This window comes from Topomyia yanbarensis, chromosome 2 (genome assembly GCF_030247195.1).
Source record: "Topomyia yanbarensis strain Yona2022 chromosome 2, ASM3024719v1, whole genome shotgun sequence".
Taxonomy (NCBI): domain Eukaryota; kingdom Metazoa; phylum Arthropoda; class Insecta; order Diptera; family Culicidae; genus Topomyia; species Topomyia yanbarensis.
This window is the reverse complement of record NC_080671.1, coordinates 411,955,327-411,975,263: the sequence shown is the minus strand read 5'-3', so window position 1 is coordinate 411,975,263 and position 19,937 is coordinate 411,955,327. Positions and strand designations below refer to the sequence as shown.

The 19,937-nt window shown below is 36.4% G+C and overlaps 2 protein-coding genes and 1 long non-coding RNA gene across 3 annotated transcripts in view; 1 reads left to right on the top strand and 2 right to left on the bottom strand.

The window, feature by feature from the left end:
• Positions 1 to 19,937, bottom strand: part of LOC131685074 (A disintegrin and metalloproteinase with thrombospondin motifs 12) — a 114,267-nt gene that overhangs the window by 6,748 nt on the left and 87,582 nt on the right. The window lies entirely within an intron of this gene.
• LOC131685077 (uncharacterized) lies at positions 8,220 to 10,514 on the top strand. The gene is made up of 2 exons (XM_058968505.1): positions 8,220 to 8,360; positions 9,967 to 10,514. Exons 1-2 carry the CDS (start codon positions 8,349 to 8,351, stop codon positions 10,510 to 10,512), a joined length of 558 nt encoding a protein of 185 aa, XP_058824488.1. The 5' UTR covers positions 8,220 to 8,348; the 3' UTR covers positions 10,513 to 10,514.
• On the bottom strand, positions 18,312 to 19,200 carry LOC131685078 (uncharacterized). The gene is made up of 3 exons (XR_009304733.1): positions 18,992 to 19,200; positions 18,646 to 18,936; positions 18,312 to 18,585 (listed from the first exon to the last, which is right to left on the bottom strand). It is a non-coding gene; the product is annotated as an uncharacterized LOC131685078 (long non-coding RNA).

Sequence of the window (19,937 nt, the reverse complement as noted above, 5' to 3'; positions counted from 1 at the left end):
ATATGTGTGTGTATGTGTGTATGTGGAAAAAATGTGACCTCTGTTAATCAGAGATGGCTGGATCGATTTGCACAAAGTTAGTCTCAAATGAAAGGTACAACTTTCCCATCGGCTGCAATTGAATTTTATTGATTGGACTTCCGGTTCCGGAGTTACGAGTTGAAGAGTGCAATCACACAGCAAATTCCCATATAAACTGAAATGAAAAATGTTCAAAATCAAATTTGTATTTTTGATGCCAAATGACTTTAAAATGCATGAAACATTGAGATTTGATGTAAACTCGAAAAAATATTATTTGACAAAAATTGACTTTTTTGGACTTTGGTACATTTTTGCCTTTCTCATATAGAAAGGTTATGCAATCACTCTAAAAATCGTCAGTCATACCGGCCCGGAGGGAGTACGCAGTGAGGGGTTGCTACTTTAAAATTAAAAATAGGTTTAAAATTTCTTAACAAGTTGAAAATTCTCGGCAGGACCTGGACCTCTCCGATCTTACTATGTGATACTGAAATATCGCTTGAAACCAGCGGCGGACAAGCGATGTTTCAGTATCACATAGTATCTCAAGATCGTGGCTGTCGATCCATTGTACGTATGTGCAAATCGTACTGAACATGTAATATTCATTTCCACCATTGTATTGAACATAACCAGCCATAGAATCGTAGTCTGGACATATGAAAAAAGCACAATTGCACCACTAGGTGGATTAAAACAGGTTTTTATTTTGGGAATGCGTCGAGTTGAGACGAAAACGTAATATGATTAATAACGAGGATAACACTTTCCGAATGTAGAGAGAAATTTGTGAAAAATGACGATTTCCATTCGACTCTAGCAGGTTCTGATCGATTTTGATGAGCATTTGATTTTTGTTGTATGACCAATTATATGTATAGGTCAAATGTTCAAAAACAGTAATTAAAGGTCAAGATAGCATCATTTTGAAACCGCCAATTTCGGAGGTATCTTCGATGAGTTTTACAAACGTTAAACAGCACATCATTTGATAAAATAATTTTGACGGCATATCGTCCAAGAAGTATTTATGGTGAATTTTCTCAGGTTAATATTCATGACTACAATAAAGTCTCAACAAACTCGCTAAAGACACGAACTCTGTTACTTTTTTCTGCAAAATTAATTCTGCATAATTTTAAAACTACAAAAATTACAGTTTCGGAATTATGCCGTTTGGTCAGTAAGATCGATTTTCACCAAACCCCCACCAAATGTAAAATTGGTATTGTAAAAAAACGTAAGGGCGATACTTCAATGCTGATAGGTGGGACCGAAAAAGTAAACAATCGCCAAAGGGGCGATACTATCATTTTGTCAATTTCAATAGCAAACACAAATTTTAATTTAATAATTTCAAATACTTCATGAAGTTTTGGGTTTCGATCACTGAATTATGCAATCTAGGATGTAAAAAACACAATAGTTCTTAAATAGGAAATAAAACCAAGTCTGGAAATATTCACTGTTGATTTTCTTTGAATGGTGTCACTGCTAGTATCGCCCTTTTCAAGAAAAAGCGTTGATTTCTTAGTTCTCAGTCGCATTGGAAATTTGAGTAAAGTATAAACTTCAAATCGATTAAAAAAAAAATCGATTTTTTTGGCTCAGTACAATATACATAACCGCTTTAGGAAAATTCAGTTTTCCCACCACAATGCATTGATTGAGGAATTTAGATATTTTATTATCAGAGCATTAGCAATAATCCGTTTGTATGTCTATTTTATGGGCCATTTTTTCGCTTTCCCATTGATTTGGTTTGAGATTTCTAGCACTGATGTTGTCCTATACTGATTTGAGCAATTCTCTGAGTCCTGCCACTATCCCATGTAATATGTAAACATCGCGAAGCATCAAGTTCTAAATGTTCTCAAACGATATAATATCCGAAGAGAGTGATAAGAGTTATAAGAAATGTCTCATCACACTGTTAGGTGGATTAAAAGCGTTTTTGTTGCTACAAATCAAGATTTTGAAGGTATGCTAAATTGATCAAACGTGGTTTTGTGATATATTTGACTAGACCTATAATCTTTAACAGAACACTTAAATTTCTTTATTTTTGTTTTGTTTTGTGGCACCGTGCAATGTTAATTTGAATTATTTTGACAAAAAAATGTGCGTAATTTCGTGTGAAAAACGCCAAAACGAAGTTACATTACGTGCGAAAGGAAAGTGCTCATCAGCAATGAAAGCGCGTCAGATATTTCGCGTGAGTTAACGATATAATCATTTAAGGTGATGTTGATGTAGATAATCAAAAAAAAAAAAAGATCAAAAAAGAGAAGGAGAAGGAATCCAAAAAATATTCCGAAGCGCAAACATGAACATCGCACAGCTAAGCAACCACGTGTACCGGAATGTACAACTTCAATTTCATACTCTGGTGACGACAAGGACACCGAAGAAGTCATTTGCAAGTATAAAACAAGACGCAGTTGCCGAAAAAACATGTTTTTTCAACATTTCCTTCTGTGGTTTCACGATTTTTCACATAATTTGCCACTTACATTTTCTTACCTGAATGACGCACTAGCTTGCCAAATAAAAATTGACCCACTTTACTCCACCCTACTCCACTTCTAAAAAATATTTTAGAAAAAATTTCAGTGTTCTAGGGTTAGGATCATTAATTTTTGGATGTTCCGAATCTATGTAGATTCGTATGCAGACTCCACCCTGACAAAATATGTTCGTAAATAGAACGGAAATGATTGTACACCGCACGAATTCATTCGTCGTTTTTTTGCAGCGAAGCACTTTCGTGCATTGTTAGTAGTTGATTTCGTTTATTTCACGAACTGCAAAAAACGCGACTTGAAGAAGGAAATTTTTCGTAATTTTTAATATTTAGCGTACGTTGCATGAAATTAACGGTGAAGGCGAAACTATTTTTCGTGTTCGAAAAGAACTGTTTCGATATTACACTAAATGTTTATATTCAGCTTAAGGGACCACTTCAATGGAAAATAATGTGTTGAAAGTGAAAATATTCCAGGAACACTGTTGGTTACTTTGATTGCGTTGACAAGACAAGTCAAACAAAAATCTAGCGTTTCATTTGAAAAAGTCGTTTTTCACTAACGTTCTCAACATGCTCAACAACAAAATCGGTGTGCAAAAATAAGATTATATCCTATAATTTGAGTACTGCGTAACTGGAACTGGTAAAAACATCTTGTGGCTCATTTATTATGATAGTGCCATTAGTTTTATATTAGATTTTTCGGATTTATACAAGGCAAGGTAACGGTACACAGAATAGATGGTATGACAGGTACACGCAAAGAAACAGCAGAACTCTGCCCTTTTGGATGAGACAATCTTTATTTTATTACTGATCGTTAAATTGGAATCAGTATATATTGACTCGATTGGTACGCACCCCATGTTATTCGAAGATTTGTGCCCAGCCTTGTCCCCTTATAAGATTCCTAATAAGAAGGGAAAGGAGACAAAAGGAAGGGGAATGGAAAATGACAACACAATACAATCAACACAAAACAGTAAACAGCATGAATTCTTCATTCCCGGAGGAATAATTAACCCTACTGACAAAGCCTATAGCTCTTTGCCACACTGGGTTAGGAACTATAGCATATCCTTACTAGCTTCCTGTACAAAAGTTTGTGTATGTATATAGAACCAAAAATCCGATTACGTAATTGCGTTATTGTAGAGCAATTACATATCAAAAGATTTGAAGTTCCGTAATCGAATTCACTGTCACACAAATAATACTCAGCACGCTGAGTAGGAAACTTGTGATATTTGAGTTTACAATGTCCAGTCAGTGCTTTGACTAGAATATTACAACCGACAGCAAAGTTTTTTTTGAAGAAGAGGAAATATCTAAAAAATAAAAGGTCTGGTGAATTTAGTGCGTCGATAAGGATTTTTTGTAGAATTTGCCATCGAGTGTACAGTAAAAAATATTCTGATGAAACACTCTTTGCTGTAGAGAGGAGGTAAGTTTTATACAGCCTCTGTTGTATTCAAATTATCATTTGGCTACCTAATTTTTATAAACGTTTTTTCACCGTCATATATCTAGTAATTTAAAAAAATTGTAACCATTTATTGTTATAAAAGATATTTGTAAAACTATTCAACTAGCAATCTAGTTGAAAAATGGCTTATGATCAGATGTGATTTCGTTTCTTTTGTAACGCAATGCTTATCTCTACGTTCTACTCATTTGATACCTTATAAACTGATATCATTTTATTGTCAAACATGTTATCGCAATATTTTCAACTTCTTCTAGCGAGGGTAGATTCATAAACTGTTTTTCATCAACAATCCTTTTTCTGTGTTTTCATTCTCTATTTGATTGCCCATTCTATGACAACCGCTGGCAGTTGTCTTTGTTTAATTTGATAACAGATTTCTCATCCTGATCCTATCTGATCCCACAGAACTTTTCTTTTTTGTGCTGAAAATAGTCCCGTAAAATTTTTGCAAATCTTTCCAGCAAAAGCTTACCTCGTACTTCGAAATTTTTTTCTCGAAGTACCCCTTCTTACATCGATAAAATTTTATACCGGCTTTCACTTGAATGTGTAAGTTGCCTGTGTAGCCGCTGCAAGCATTCGACTCACAGTCTGGATTTTCTCGTTTGTCGCTATTGGTCATTCAACGTTGATCCAGCCGTTCCACAGATGCCCTTTTGTATTTTTAACACTTTGTGACTGTAGTAGACCGCCTCGTGAACCTGATACCTTGCTGTGTTTAGTTTATCTCTTATTAGTAGCTCAATTATTCGTTCGTTGAGCTTTTCAACATATTCTTTAGCAGCATCCTGATTCAACAGTCACTGTTTGACCAAGCATGTAAATAGTTCTCTCCCAGCACATCATGGTTAGAATCGACGATTTTTGGAAGATACTAACATCGACGACATCAACGAAATAACCATTTGTCAAAACCTGGTTGTTTTGAAAACACGTTTCACCATTTGGATGTCTACAAATGCGTTTCCGAATATTTTGTTGTACTAAGTATTACACATAGCCATTTTTCTGCCTGCTGCAATATTGACGTTTACGCTGTCGTCGGTGGTTCTGGGGAGACTCTCATCACCAATAACTAGGCGAAAAAATTCTTCCCTACCGACCTTTGCATTTTCCACCCCGCTGATTAGCTTCACACCATGTTTTATGTACTCTTCGTACATCATGTCTACACGTTTGTTGAACTCCCTTTCATATCATCGGGTTTGTCGTTCGTTGGCGTATATACGTTGGTAGTTGAATAACTTGCTTTTTCTCTTCAATAAGTAACATAACTCTTCATCACACTTCTACCGAAGACTGTAATATATTTTTCACATACCATCGCCGGATGCGATCATTATTACCTTACGACGGTTGCAATCAGTTATTAGACTGAATGTAAAAAAATATTCTATTACAAATTTAGGCACTCCAAAAAACGATTGGCTACATTGCAAATGTTCTTTAGAGACAAATGATGTCTGCCTCATGCATAGGTTTCGATTATATACTACTTTTGGTATCTTTATTCACCATTGAATATAGAGTTTTACTAGAACCAGAAATACCGGCAAATGCATTTGTTCATGTTTTGCCGCATCGGTTCCATAAATTTGATATAATCCCTTTTCAATTAGCTCACTAGATAAACCGTTTGACAGCGATGAAAGTGTGTCAACAAATAAGTGAAACTATGGGTAGATGGCCATGGGATATAATTTTTATGAAACGTGTTTTCACACTGTAACAAACGAACAATCATGAATGGTCAAATATGTCAGCATGTTTCATTCATTAGTCGAACGTAAATCGAAAAAATACGCTTCAAAATTGTTTTTTCATGACAAAATGTACTGTCGATGCATTGGTCCATGTATAAAGTTAATAATGTTTCGAAATTTATGTCTCAAAGGATTCAATATTGAATTCTGACCACATTACAACAAAATGCACACAGTGCGCGCTAACTTTGACAAATTCCATAGTGTTGCCGATATGAATGTAAACAAAAGGTTACTTTCATAGAACTTTCGGACAGGAAATTCCGATTCAAGGGCCTTTTTGATGGATTCTGCTGACTTGAAGAGCTTTCATTGGGTGTCACAAAGGGATCAAGGTGAGTTGAGTACTATTTATTTGGTAGAGGCTTAGATAAACTGCCCAGAAAATTGCGGCGTCATGTAATAATATGGCATTGCAATCTATACTAGGCCTTTAGTTTTCTGGACAGGATATCTTTGCTAATAATGAATTAATTAATTTTGTATTCATTTTAAAATATTTTCTATGCTCTATTTTAGGTATTGAAGTGATTTGAATGCCGTCAGCGCCGTATATACGGTGAAAAAAATCGTTATATGCAGTAAGTAAATATTCACAGTTTATTTTGAAGTGGTCCGTTAATTGTTAGTATTGAACCTCTAGAAAGGTCTCCCGAAATCTCGGTGACCACGCTGAACTTCTTTTGTTTTAAACAGTCATGCATTCCACGCGCGTATTTGCTATAACACACGCAGATTTCAATCTATCGGCAACAATTTTCGAAAAACGGACGGCGATAAAAATACAGCGAGAAAATGAAAATGCCCAATGGATCATTTTCTACAGCGTTTTTTCAGTGATGAAATATAATGTGGGACACCTTTTAATAGCGTTTTTCTCGAAGCAGCTTTTTCAATTTTTTTCAAATTGGCGAACACGATATGTAACTCAAAATATGAGTGAATTTTACAGTAAAATATGAGATTTTTCTGTTTTCATGAAGCCATTTCCCGAAAATCGAACTTTTTTTTCTATTTTTTGTGGTTCATCGACTAACTACAAGCTTTAGCTTTACAAAACTTATCACATAGGGTAAAGTGCCTATTTTCACCATATTATGGAGAGTTCTTCACTAATTCATTAACTACTCGGCCTATAATCGATGGAATGTGTACAAATTGGCATCAACAACTTTGCTTCGTTGTTGAGAAGCAAGATAGTAACACAAATGCGCTGAAAACGGCGAAATTCTCTTGTTTGAGCGCAACAAAAACTCGAATCGAGTGCCTATTGTTGTGCTACCATTTGATTCTATGCGTTGAACAAAGATGGCAGACGCTGATCTAATCAACGGCTTCAAATGGGTAGGGTGATAATAGAAACATGTCGAAAATAGGCTCAACACCCTATCAGATAATTTTATCGAGAGTTATCGTGTTCGCCGTGGCGTTCCTCGACTTGGAAATGGTTGGACGTCCACTCTTGGAACGCTCGTATGTGTGGCTCTGTGTGACTGAAAATATTTTTTTCGTGCACAATTAATGTATAAAGCAATCTTAACATTACACAAAAGATCTGTTGTTGCTATGCCTTCAAAATCATAAAACAAAATAACTTTCGTTTTGAGCACTTTAAACCAAAACTCCTTAATCGAGAAAAATATTTTACCTAAATTTTTCTCCACTAAGGAGGAATATAGCATAGCGCATATTGCATTTTGATTTAATCAATTCTCATCCGCTTAATTAGAACTCCTTTTCTTGCAGGACTAAGGGTTTGCTCAGAAACACAAATAATGTTTTCGTTTTTTGGAGCTAGCGTCAATTCGGCGTTAGCTTAGTCCTGTCACTAAGTTAGAGTCGGATTCTGATGAGACGAGGTCGAAACGCAAATTCCATAGCTAATTTGAACCAATTTCGCTAGTTGGTTCGATATTGTGATTCAACAAGTTAATTCCGACTGCTCCGTAGCGCAAAACGTTCCTACCGGAATTCGTCCGATGTAAACCGATCCGACCAGCTGTTGAAGAATCTGATACCTAACAAGCCTGTGCGAGAGGCGTTATTACGCTTCCCGTAAAATAATTCACTCTGTTATGATTTTAACTCGAGATTACGGGGCAGTAGGCTTTGCTGAAATTGACAGCTCAATTTTGAATTGCTCGATTCGTCGTAGGGCTCTTTCGCTAACGAAATAACCCTGCCCAGTAGGGTTGTTCAGATTGGATGAGTTTTCGTAAAACCATCAAACGCGATATTTATTTAAGCTTCAGTCCACGATCACTTGATCGTTGAATATTAGTTTTTTTTCAATCACCCCTACCGAAGTGACTTCTTTCGCCGTACCGATCGGGTGGCATCGTCACAGCTACGAAATTGGTCAAGCAGTGGGAAATGGAAAAGCGGAAGAAAAAAAGGCGCTTTTATAAAGGCATTGGGTGCGGTGAAAGGTGTCGTCATTGTTTAGTTTGTGTTCATTTGTTGAAGCTGTTGAAGTGTTTTTTTCCATTCCTGAGGTTCTGTCGGTTTGCAAGTTGTGCTCGTGATATTTGGCTCGGGAAGTGTAATGAAGAATTATGTGAGTGGTAAATTGAGCGGAAATTTAACAATTTTTTTGTGATTTAATCATTAAAATTGGAGGTGAAATTTTGAAATATATTGTGACCATCTAAATTTTTAAAACGCACTACCGCGATTCAAGGTCCATCATCGCTTAAAATGTATTTCAGAAAAAATACTAGCGAAATAATCGAAGAAGACGAGCTCAATTGTTATTGCTAAGTAATCTAGAAAAAGAATGTTTATCCGGAATTTTCAAATACCAATATATGGTGCAAAACAACAATTATTACCCGGTTATTTTTTTCTTTAAAAGTAACGTTTAAATTGGTGAAAAGATAATAAATTATGGGTTTCCTTTCAATATTTTAAACATTTTAAAATTATACAGTCAACAAGCAGTCCTTCAGTATCTTTGTAGTTGGTGTTTTGTCTTATGCTGAATATGTGATATATTGACAAAAACAAATAGTAGATAGCCGGGGTCAAGTCTTATGAGTACGGTGGTTGTGATGAAAGATCTCAGCGAAGTTCATAGATGGCGTTACTGATTGCTTTGTTGTATGTAATGGAGAGTTGTTATGCAGTAAAGTCCCTTTTTTGGTTTGGGATCATTTCCTGTTTCGTTTCCATAAATGTACGGTGCAAGTTCATCGTTTGTTAATGTTATTGAATTATATTGACTGATTTATAAGGTATAAGCACATAGTACGGAATATACCGCTAAACGACTAAGCGATTTCCCCTTAATATTTGATAAGTAACGATTAGAAAATACGAGTTGACAGGTACATGTAACACATGCAGCGATGATAAATAAATGTTTGTTATTGTACTTCTATTTGATGATAGTATCATGAATAATTATCATGATTTCATTAAGTAGTAGGGTTTCCTTTTTTATTCATTTGTTTCTGTGACATTATTATCATGAGACCCTACAAGCAAACCACAGTTTTCACTCACGTATTCCTTTTGTTTAGACAAGAAGATCAGCGGTTCCGCATACGCTTTTTCATTGGAACTTGACGACAAACACGTACCAACATTTTAAGCTAACTTGATTTGTGAATTAAACTGTTAAGTAAACCTAGCTTCTATTCCTAATTCAAAATAAGAATTGAAAACCGCCGTCTGTCGACTTAATAAATTTCTGAATGATGCTCTAATATAGTGGAGTATGTTATTCAATGTATGTTAGAAAGTGTCTCGATGAAGTACAGTTAAATCATAATGAAAATCGAACAAATGACTTTAAAACGATCATGTCTCATGAAATGGTTTAATTATGCTCGAGGAGGGTACATTATAAAAAACTCCTGAACTGTTCCGCCCTTTCAAACAGCAAATGTAGCATGCCACAAATGCTCAGTACCTTTGTGCACTGATGCGTTGCTTAATTTAGGTGCCGCCAACAGCGCAAACGGTTATGAGATAGGACTGCAAACTATTCACTTCCATCGGTAATCGGCATTGTTCGTAATAACCATCGGTATTACAACTGTAACATTCGATTGTACATATATCGTATCTAATACGTGGCCTGTTTAATACATCCAAAGCCCCAATGCCCTATTTTCATTGTAAGCCAATATCTAACAAACAACCCTTTTCCAATTTCGCAGGCACACCTAAACCTGTTGGCCGTGCTCGGCATTATTTCGCTACCTTCCGTCATCGGCTATGGCTATAGCTATTCGAGCCTGCGTCATCACTTTCCCTACGAGGACGAAATCAATCAGGATGACAGCCTCTCACTCGGTTCCGAGAGTGACGAAATCCATCAGAACTGTGTCATCACTGCAACCCGCTCGGAGAAGAAGCACGCCTATGCGGTGCCAGTTTATCAGAAAATCGGTGTCCCCGTACCTCATCCGGTCCCGGTGGCCGTTCCACAGTATGTGAAGGTGAACATTCCTCAGCCATATCCTGTGCAGGTCAACGTGGAGCAGCACATCAAGGTACCGGTGTATCGGATAGTGCCGAAAATTATTGAACGTCCCGTGCCATATACGGTGGAGAAGTCCTACCCGGTTGAGGTGGAGAAACCTTTCCCGGTGGAGGTACTGAAGAAGATTGAAATCCCCGTACCGAAGCCATATCCAGTGCCGGTGCCCGTTTATCGGCACGTTACCCACAAAGAGAAAACGCATCGAAGCTGGCGGTATTAGGATTGTGGAAGTTGAGATTTTTTTAGTTTTCAAAATAACTTAATTTATTAACGTTTCATCTGATCTATTTCGAATAAATTGTTGTTAAGTTGTTAAATTTGTTTTATTGTAGGATCATTTTGACCTAATGCACTTCACCTATTTGCACACTTTAGTCGGAGCAGCTTTTGATACACCAGGGCCGGCAGAAAGCGTGGGTAGTATGGGTAGTACTACCCACTCGAAAATAACCGAGTGGGTAATTACCTACTCGAAATTTTGAACCATTTCAAAAAATTTAGATTTGCAACGTATGTATCTGGCACTACACACATTTGAAAACATCGATGTACCACAATTCCATTTGCATAAACGAACGTGACTTAATGTGAATGTAATGTAAGCGTGTGCATTGCGAAAAGAGAAAAAATCATTACTAATGGACCCCTCACCGTTTGCTTTATACCCAGTCGGGTATAAAGTGTTTCGCCGCTCCTGTGATACACATTCCAAGGATGACAAAGGTCGCATTAGATTAGACGTTTCGCTTTGCTAAAAACTAGTAGGGTTGACGAGCTCTTATTCATCTCATTAGTAAGGATGTCACACTATTTCGTTGATAACTCGACTTAGAGTGACTGGATTGCGCGGAAACAGGTATCATTATCTTTGCTTCGTTCCTAAGAAGCAGCATAGTTAAATTTTGTCTTGAAAATGTAAAATGATCGCGTTCGAGCGAAACAAAAAGTCGAGTACAACGTATGCTTATTCATCCTACCATTTGAACTAATGCGTTGAATAGAGATAGCAGACACTGCTCTAACTAATGTGTTCAAATGGGTGGGATGAATAGAGGAGCTAAGATGAATTAGGGAGCAGTAAATTTAGAATTTTAGCAGCAGGGGAAATACCTGTTGGTCTTGAGTTTCTTCTAGTAGAAATAAGAATTCTTTTTTGTTGTTGGTTCTTTTTGTTAACGTTAGCTGCAATTCTTCATTTTAAGAGCTGTTGGCAGTGAGAACAAAGATTAAAAGCAAACTGAAGTGTTCTGGAGCATTTCATATTTAAACAAAATAACCTAATTTCTATAGTGAAACCAAAGTCGATCATTAAATTTAGAAACCGTATTATAGTTCCAAAAAGAAAATTAATTTAAAAAAGATAGTCTAACGCCAAAAAAGGTATTTTGGAGTCATAGTACACACTGTGAAAGGAATTTTAGAGTCGAAGTTGGGGTTCAGGTAAAATAGCTCCAAAACTTGCTGGATAAATTTGGAATTTCATCTAACTATAGTGGTAAAATTCAAAATAATAATTATTTCAGCATATCAAGTTAGATTCCGAAAAGTGATCGCTCCATGTTCTAACCTTAACCAAAGATTTACTAGCCAATAACCGATCGATATTCGCGGTGTCAAATATACTAATCTATCTACCAAGAGAAATACATTAATTCCAACTAATTTTGGAACTTTATAAATATTTGAAATGTTAAAACAGGCTTTGGACGCTGTGTTTGCCGTTGTTCGGTCAGAGCTCGTCGCTGTTGTGCTATCTTATGACAAACGCCATTTTGGGGTAAACTAAGTTAGAAATGCCACATTACTCGTCTACCGAATCTCTACAAGATGGCGTTTCCAGAATTTTGAAATTTTGCTTAGTTACTGAAATAAAGCGAGAAAAGTGATTAGAAATTGTGAGTTTTTTGCTTCAAATCATTATATCTTGGGATTGGCTCAAGTTATAATAAAATTTTAGTTGCTTTTATGTGTAAAATTGTCGTAGGAACACAATGGCATAATAATTTTCAAAAGAAAAATACATGTATTGGGAGAAAAACGCAGTTTTAGCTTTAAACTGGAAATATAGCCTATTTGGCAACACTGTAACCAAAAATAACTATTTTTTTTCTAGATTCCCTGACTCATTTCTTTCAAAATGCATCTAACCGATTGTTTATAGGCCAAATGAAGCCAAAGATATGAATAAAAGTTCATAATTGGTGATTTTTTTCTTTGGAAAATTTTCCATGCACGATTATGACACGTCATACAAATTTTGTCATCAATACACACCTATGACACGTGTGAGTGCGACTTTTATTTACATTTTTAGTGAAAACTCGCAACATAGTCAACCGATCTATTTAATATTTGAGAGATTAGTACATAATAGGTAGAAGCATCAATTGTCTTCTCTGAATTGTTTCTACCATTTATAAGTTTCATGATATTCAATCTCAAACTTTAAAAATCGTTTTTCTCGAAATGTGCAAAATGGCGCTTGTCATAAGATAGGATAGCACAACAGCGACGAACTGTGGAGATGTGGTTGAGAAGAATCGTCACCAGCAAATATAAATAGCAGTTTTTGTTTTATTCTTTTCTTGATTTAACGATCTCCTCGAATTCACCGAACAAAAAAATCAATCTGACTCATGTGCCCCTTGAGAAGTGTACTTTCGGACCGGAAAGAAATCGACGAATTTATTAAAAAAAATCTTTAAACCTGACAGCTCAACTCGCCTGTAAACAGAAAACTCGTGTTCCAGTGAGTGTAGGTTTTTGGATGGCTTGATTCTGGACAGCGCGAATCAAGCTCCAACTAAACCAGCACCCGGTGCGAACGCCCACGGGTGGTCTTCCACCCTAGCTATCGACAGTACGAATCGTTTAGAAGCGCAAAAGAAGAGTCTAATGCAAGCCATAAAACGCAGTTATTGGCGCCGGTTCGTCGACGGGTTAACAGGGGAAACAGCGATGACCATTCTTTGGGGTACGGCACGACGTATGCGTAACCGTAACAGTAAAGGAATGCAGTCAAGGTTGGGACGGGTTTGTTTAGACTCTGATATATTGTTTACACGACAATAGTTTTTAGCTTGTAGTACACCATTTTGTAGATATATTATGTGGCTTAATGTCTACGAATGGAAGATGACCCTGATCGGTAATAACATTTCCGTTACTTCTTAACACTTTAAAATTATTTACGTTGCAATTTCGATGAAAAAGATTCAATTTAAGATGGCCCAAAAATCAGCACAACCAAAAATTGTTCGCTCTTTTTTTGACACTGCTCAGCGCAGCTGTGATAAGAATGAACTATAACTTCAACTTGGCATAAAAAGTGAGCTACGACCGAGTCTAGTATGTGCTAAAAATAACAAATAGCAGCACTGCATATGAACGGAAATATCGAGCAGTCCTAATCTATACGACAATCCCTTGCCTACAAGAATGTGGAATTTTCAAACAGCTGGATATTCGCTTTTGCCAAATGATCCGTCCGGACTCTGTCCCGGTATAGAAAACCTACCGCGCCGCGTTTCCTCACGATACCGCGAATGAAGCACCGTCATCAATTGTTCTAGCTCTCACTTGCTCTCTTATCATGCAAAAATTTGCAACTTTCTCCCTCCAACTCCTTGCTCTCCCTTGAGTACTATGGCTCTAAATATTGAAAAATATACTTCACCTTCCAGTCCCTTGCTAATTAAATGCCGTAACAACTGTTGACAGTGTGAATTGACATTAATTTCTCTTAAGAATAGAGTAACATTAAATTGTTTTCTTTAATTATTGGGTGTTTACGCGTCCAAAAAAAATCAAACTTAATGCTACGTCGCACAACTACTGATCCTCCCCTTCCCCTCGTCACACGTCGTCACAAAATTTGTATATCCTACCCCCTAAAATGTTACGTCATTTATGCATGACCCCTTGTTGAATTTTAAATAAATAATTTTAAAACAAGTTACTTGAGGGCAACATTGTCCTTTATGATTGGATGCAAGTGAAGGTCATTGCCATTTTAAAACCTCCGATCACAACTCGTACCGGCCAATTGCAATGCTTTCTTGTATCCGAAAATTGAGTTGAAGCAACTGGTTTACTGTCAGATACACAATTTGGCTTCCCTTGCGTTGCTCTCTACAGAAATCCATAGGTTTCTTGGATATTAAGACGGGCTTTTGACTCTATCAACTTCTATCAACGTTCTGTCACAGACTATAACACTATGAGGGAATTCACTCAAAAAACATCGATCCAGAAACTTTCCCAGAACACTGGCCGCACCTTTTATTCACGGACCCAAACACGCATTTGCTGGTAGGTTACCCCTTAGGTGTGGGAACAATGTTTCACTAGTGCTCTATCCCCCATATACTTGCTCATATGACAGTGGCGCCATAATTGCAAATGTGGCCACAGTCCCAACTACGGGCGGGCGAAGTATTGTTATCGAGTGTCTGTTAGTCTGTGGTTCTGTCTAAAAAGCTGTACCAGCATGATCTGTCACCGATTTTAAATAACTAAACCTGTTGTCTGAAGAGCACATGCATTTTTCGCATGGCGATTTATCAATTTCGCAGTTTAGCCACAGACTAACAGACATAACACTGTGAGAGAATCACCGCAAAAAAACTCGATCCGCCAATTTTTCCAGGACACTAGCTCCACCTTTTATTCACGGTCCCAAACAACCATTTCCTGGTGGGCTACCCCTCAGGTTTGGGAACAATTTTTCACTAGTGGCCTATCCCCCATATGCTTGTTCATATGTCAGTGGCGCCATGATTTCAAATGTGGTCACAGTCCCAACTACAAATATATTTAAAATGACCGTTAAAGCGGACGAAGCATTGTTTTCAAGTGTTATGTCTGTTAGTCTGTGGTTTAGCTACATGGGTCTTCCCCAAAGCTCATGTCTAAACCCTCTACTGTACAATTTTTACGTGAATGACATTGGCGATTGTGTTACCAATTCATGTACGCTAAGGCAACTTCTAGACGGCGGGGTGGTATCTGTTACAGGGCCCAATGCTGCCGATTTGCAAGATAGTTTGGACAATTTATCTGCTTGGGCTCTTCAGCCGGGTATCGAATTCTCTATGGAGAAAACTGAGCTGTTCGTGTTTTCTAGGAAGCGTGAGCCGGCGCAACTTTAGCTTCCACTAATGGGTGTAATTATCAATCAGGTCCTCACATTTTAATATCTCGGGATCTGGTTTGACTCTTAACGTATCTTAGGTATCTGAAACAGAAATGCCAACAAAGGATTAATTTTTTCCGGACAATAACTGGAGTATTGTGGGGGTTCCCACCCAGGAGACCTGATCATATTATACTACAAAACGGTATTGTCGGTGATGGAGCACGGATGTATCTGTTTTCGATCCGCTGAGAACCCAGCATCGTTGCTTGCGCATTGTCGTATTGTTTGTTCCAGCGACGTTCCACAAAAAGTTTCGTCAACGAGTCGCTTGTCGATAATTTTGCAAAGAAAAATTACAGTATGTTATTGAAATGCTGCACTATATTGTACAAAAGTTTCGATCAATTCGCTTCACCCAAATCTCTAAAAAAAATCGAAAAGAAGTGATTTTACGGTGAAACCCTTAACCCCCAGCCTTAAACACTACCAAGGCGACCTCTTGAAATAAATACGAAAATCATCCAATTCGAAAGCCGAAAGATCTAAGAAACGTCAAATGGATTTGCTGGTTAAAGATCCAATGTCCGACGATGGGGAAATGGTTTTTTCAGTGCTTCTGTCGATATTTACGGAAAAAAATCATTGGGCTAATACGGTGCTCATCTTGTCCCATCGTACCCTCTGAGGCAAAATCGTCCCTGTAGCAGAATTCAGGATTTGCAAACCATTGGGTTTCCGACCGAATGCATTAAGCTTTATACTATCGTTAGACAATGACGTTCATGGAGAACACATGATTATTGCGTTGGTTACAATTATACTCGTCTGCCTCTGAAGCAAAAACACTACACCCCGCCAACCGAACAAATTTCATCTAGCATACGAAATACAATGTTTGGCAAAAAAAAGAATGAAATCATGTTTAAAATCTCTGACAATTTAAGATAGAACATATTTAGGGACTATTTTTAAATTAACCCCTGCTTGGCCATGTTGTTTATAAACAACGAACTTTTCAATAATCTATATCTTTTGGCTTCGACAAGATTTGCTTACAAAATCATATTACTACTTACTGAGGCTGTTACCGTTGGACCCTAACAATGATTAGTTCCAATAATCCGTAGCACTGAAGTTATTGCAATTGTTCTCATTGGATTCTGCTAAGGCACACGGAAAACGAAAATTCGCCTCAGAAACGAAAACATTAGTTGTTTTTCTGAATTTAACTAGTTATTATTTGAGACAACTAATAGAATTTTCAATTTGCTAATTTGGATGAGTTGTTTTGCATCCTCCTAAATGAAACTAAAACGTTGGTTGAAATTACTGTTTTTTTAGTTAATTTTTGGTAATAAAATGTGCTGTCTCTTTTAGCCTAGACACAACTCTCGTATATTCAACTACTTTGTTTGCTGAATTTAGCAAGAAATTTTGTTAACTACAACGAATAAAAATGTTAATTTCAACGAAATACCTTCTTCTATTCAATATTAGCTTTTGTTGATTTCAACTAATATTAATTGTTAATTTCAAAAAAGTCTGATGCAATCAGTAATGGCTAACGCTGAATTCAACTATTATCAATGGTTAATTTAAACAAAGTTTTTGTTGTATCCAGTAATAGTTTTAGTTGATTTCAACCTCTTTTGTATTTTTGATTTTAGTTTTTTTAATTGGATTCAGCGCTTATACATTAAGGCTGTTTATAAGTAAAAAATAAAGCTTTTCCGCTGTATTGTGATATTAGCATTTCGTTTGCTTAGCAATGGTAATAATTGTGGCTTACATACTATTTTTCCTATATAATATACTCAGTACAGTCTAGAGCTAGTCATGATAACAAATTCTACTAATAACTTCAATGAATTACAGTAGAAAATATTATTCTTGTTCTGCGTTTCTTAGAACCGCCAAACTCATCATTGATCTCCTGTTTTCAGAAGGTTTGTTTGGATCTTTTACCATAATAAACTGAAAATTTGCTGTAAATGATATATTGATACATATATTATAAACCATCTTATGATTGCATGCTCTCTCATAATTATCGTATTTACACCTAATATTTACATTTGTAATCATTCTTATTCCGAGTTAATTGCAGAATCGAATTATCTTAATTTTCATTGCAATTCCATTGTCCTAAAGTACTGCAAAATCCTAGTGAATATGGAATAGCTCTTCTGCAGTGCAATGTAGCTCTTCAACCACAAACACGCTAGTGATTGTACTCGAATATTCACAACATATAACAGCATGCATCTTTCTACTTTCTATATGTTCTTTCATATTGGAACGTAGGCTGATTTTCATTTTAAATATTCTGTAATACAAAAGTATCAGTTGTCCTGCAATTCTGTTCTGCATTTGATCGTGCATATACACCATGGTGATAAATTCACGACGAAAAAACATCCTCAGTAGATTAAATATGTAGTTATCTAAAAAAACAAAACAAAGAAATTTGCTATTTTTGGAACTAAAATATATATACTTATCTGATGAATGTCGCCCGCCAAAGATGCTTATCGGCATTAATGTTGGCTCTCCTGAAAAGACGATTGAATTTATAGGAAAGTAAAGAAACACAATTTCCATAATAATCCAGCATAATTAGTTTTAACACGTCGTCACAGGTATATCGTTTGACTGCCCTTTGGTCTAATCATTCGGAATCCTAAACGGATTCCAGTTCTAACGCAACTGCCAGTTCCGAAACAGATGGAGTCGAAAGCGGTTCTTGCATTTGAGCTGCAATCCATATGAATCCATCCCCGATTCCGTACCGGTTCCACATATCTATATGCCTACCCAAGATGCCCAGCGAGATAATTAAAGCACTCAATTCTTACCGACTAACACCATTATAAATCGTGCTAATTTTTAATCCATTTATACGTAATTATATTACAGTGGCTCAATTTATGAAAACTCTTTTTAGGACTTAAATTTTCAAAACGTATGCGTTTTATATCATGACAATATGTAACAGGTGAAAACCGCTACTACCAGAAACCAAGTCGAAAGTCTTACTATAGGAATCACAACCGAATGTCCACTCCTCGTGACGTAACCAGATGTTTCATAGTACGCTTCATATACAGGCATCCTTTTCTATGAAGGTGTCGAGCGCGTAGATTACTTTTATCCTCACTGAAAAAATGGGAAAACTGTAAATATTGCGGCTAACATCAGAATTTTACATCAGTTTACCAATACGAATGCGCTTGTTGGTATTTACGTGAAACGGTAACTGCACTGATTAAACCTGCATTAACATTTTTGAGCGTACGGCCTACTGCTGAAGAATAGAAAGGATATTGTAATACTTAATAATAACCATTTGCAACGATATGCACATAGGTCTTAAAAAGGTTTGTTTGTCATAAGTGCGCATTCCTGTTTAAGAATAAATACGACGATTGATATGTGACGTACTGCATGGAGACTGTTGGATGGTTTCCCATTATCAATGTTAATTGATATGTTGACATACATTTTTCGCTGAAAATATGAGAACAGTTAGCGAACAATGGAACTATTATTATTTGTAACTCACCTCACTTGAGCCTTTTCATAATCGGTGCTCTTTTTCCACATTATGCCAAAAAGGAGGCCGTCGGTTTATTATGAAAATACTTGTCATAGGCCGGAACTCTAGCAGCAGACATAAAAAAACGTTTGCAACAAAACTTGCTTGTGTTGGAATTTGTTCCTCAGTTACTCTCAGGGGTGCCAACCTTCCAGATTTATCTGGATTCTCCCAGATTTTTAAGCGTCGTCCAGACATACAGATTTATGTTTGTCTTATCCAGATTTCAGAAAATTTGTCCAGATTTATCCAGATAATTTGAAAAATAACAAAATGAGATATAAGAATGCATTGTTGATTTTTAAACCACCTTTTCGAGCTACGATTTTTATAATAGTTGGAAACACAAACTAGCAAAAAATTTCGCTGAAAGCGAATAAATTTTGTTGAGTTTTCATCAGCTGAAAATTTCAGCAATCGAAGATGCTGAAGGCTCACAACCTCAAATTAAATCCTCAAGCTTTTTTAAAAAAAATCCAGACAATTCCAGACATTTTTCAAAATTATTACAGACTTCTTGAAAAAACACTTGGCATCCCTGGTTACTCTGCAATCAGAACAATTCTAGCCAAACATTTGAAAAGGGCCTAACTGGAAATCAAATTTTCATGTTTTTTCATTAAAATATATCTACCCGAACACGTACGTAACGCATCTTTTGGATATGAAGAATTTTGATAACGATTTTACAATCATTTATAAAAGAGCCTAATTAATTTTAATGGCCAAACTGATTATTAAATGGCCTAACTGATTATAAAAGGGCACAACTGATTATAAAAAGGCCTAACTGATTTCAAAAGGGCCTAACTGATTGAAAAGAGCCCTACTAGCAATACACTCATTTTAAAAGGATTATAACGTATTATTGTATTATAACTGTTTGTAAAAGACATATAACAGCAGCGCTACT